This window comes from Gekko japonicus, unplaced genomic scaffold (genome assembly GCF_001447785.1).
Source record: "Gekko japonicus isolate JY-2015 unplaced genomic scaffold, Gekko_japonicus_V1.1 scaffold11573, whole genome shotgun sequence".
In the NCBI taxonomy this organism is placed as follows: Eukaryota; Metazoa; Chordata; class Lepidosauria; order Squamata; family Gekkonidae; genus Gekko; species Gekko japonicus.
The window spans coordinates 2,752-3,432 of NW_015162270.1; the positions used below are offsets into that span (position 1 = coordinate 2,752).

Sequence of the window (681 nt, forward strand, 5' to 3'; positions counted from 1 at the left end):
ATCCAAAACAGTCGAGTGGAGCCTGAGCGGTGGGTGTTGCCTTCTGACACACTTCCGGTGATGTCAGGGGGTGTGGCATATGCTAATGAGCTCCTGCACCTCTTTTTCTACGAAATGACCCCTGGAGGTGAGGAACAACACCCAAGAGCGGATCCAGCAGAAGGTGGCGGAGATGCTGCGGCTGGTGCAGGAGAAAGGGGAGAGGCTCCTGGCGTCCGTGCAGGAGCGGCACCTGCGCCGCGTCCAGGACACGGAGGAGAAGCTCCACAACGTGGAGTTGGTGGGCCAGAGGATGGAGTCCTGCAAGCAGCTGGTGGAGAAGATGAAGCTCTACGCCTCCGACCAGGAGGTGATGGACATGTACCCTTTCATCCGGGAGTCCTTGGAGGAGCTGCGGAGGAAAGAACCGCCCGTGGTGGAGACCCAGATCCCGGTGGGGAACTTTGCCGACGTGGAGACCCAGCTTCAGGCGTTCTACGAAAGAGTGACGGAGGAAGGTAAGGCCTTTCCACGGGAGTGTGGCCAGGGCGGCTGGAGTCGGGTGGGAGGAGATGAGGGAACGACTCGGTTGGGGTTCTCGGAAAGTTGCATGGGCGCATGAATCTGCCTTAGACCGAATCAGACCTTTGGTGTGTCAAGGTCAGTATTAGGTCAGAGGCTCTTCCACTGAGCCAGGATCTC

At 59.0% G+C, this 681-nt stretch overlaps 1 protein-coding gene across 1 annotated transcript in view; it reads left to right on the top strand.

Annotated features, from left to right (window-relative positions):
* LOC107105693 (protein PML-like) overlaps positions 1 to 497 on the top strand; it is a gene marked incomplete at both ends in the record, with an annotated part of 1,797 nt that extends 1,300 nt beyond the window's left edge. The window contains one exon of the mRNA XM_015405687.1: positions 128 to 497. Within this exon, the coding sequence (XP_015261173.1) occupies positions 128 to 497 (370 nt within the window). The remainder of the gene's footprint in view (positions 1 to 127) is intronic.
* Positions 498 to 681: the final 184 nt, after the last annotated feature.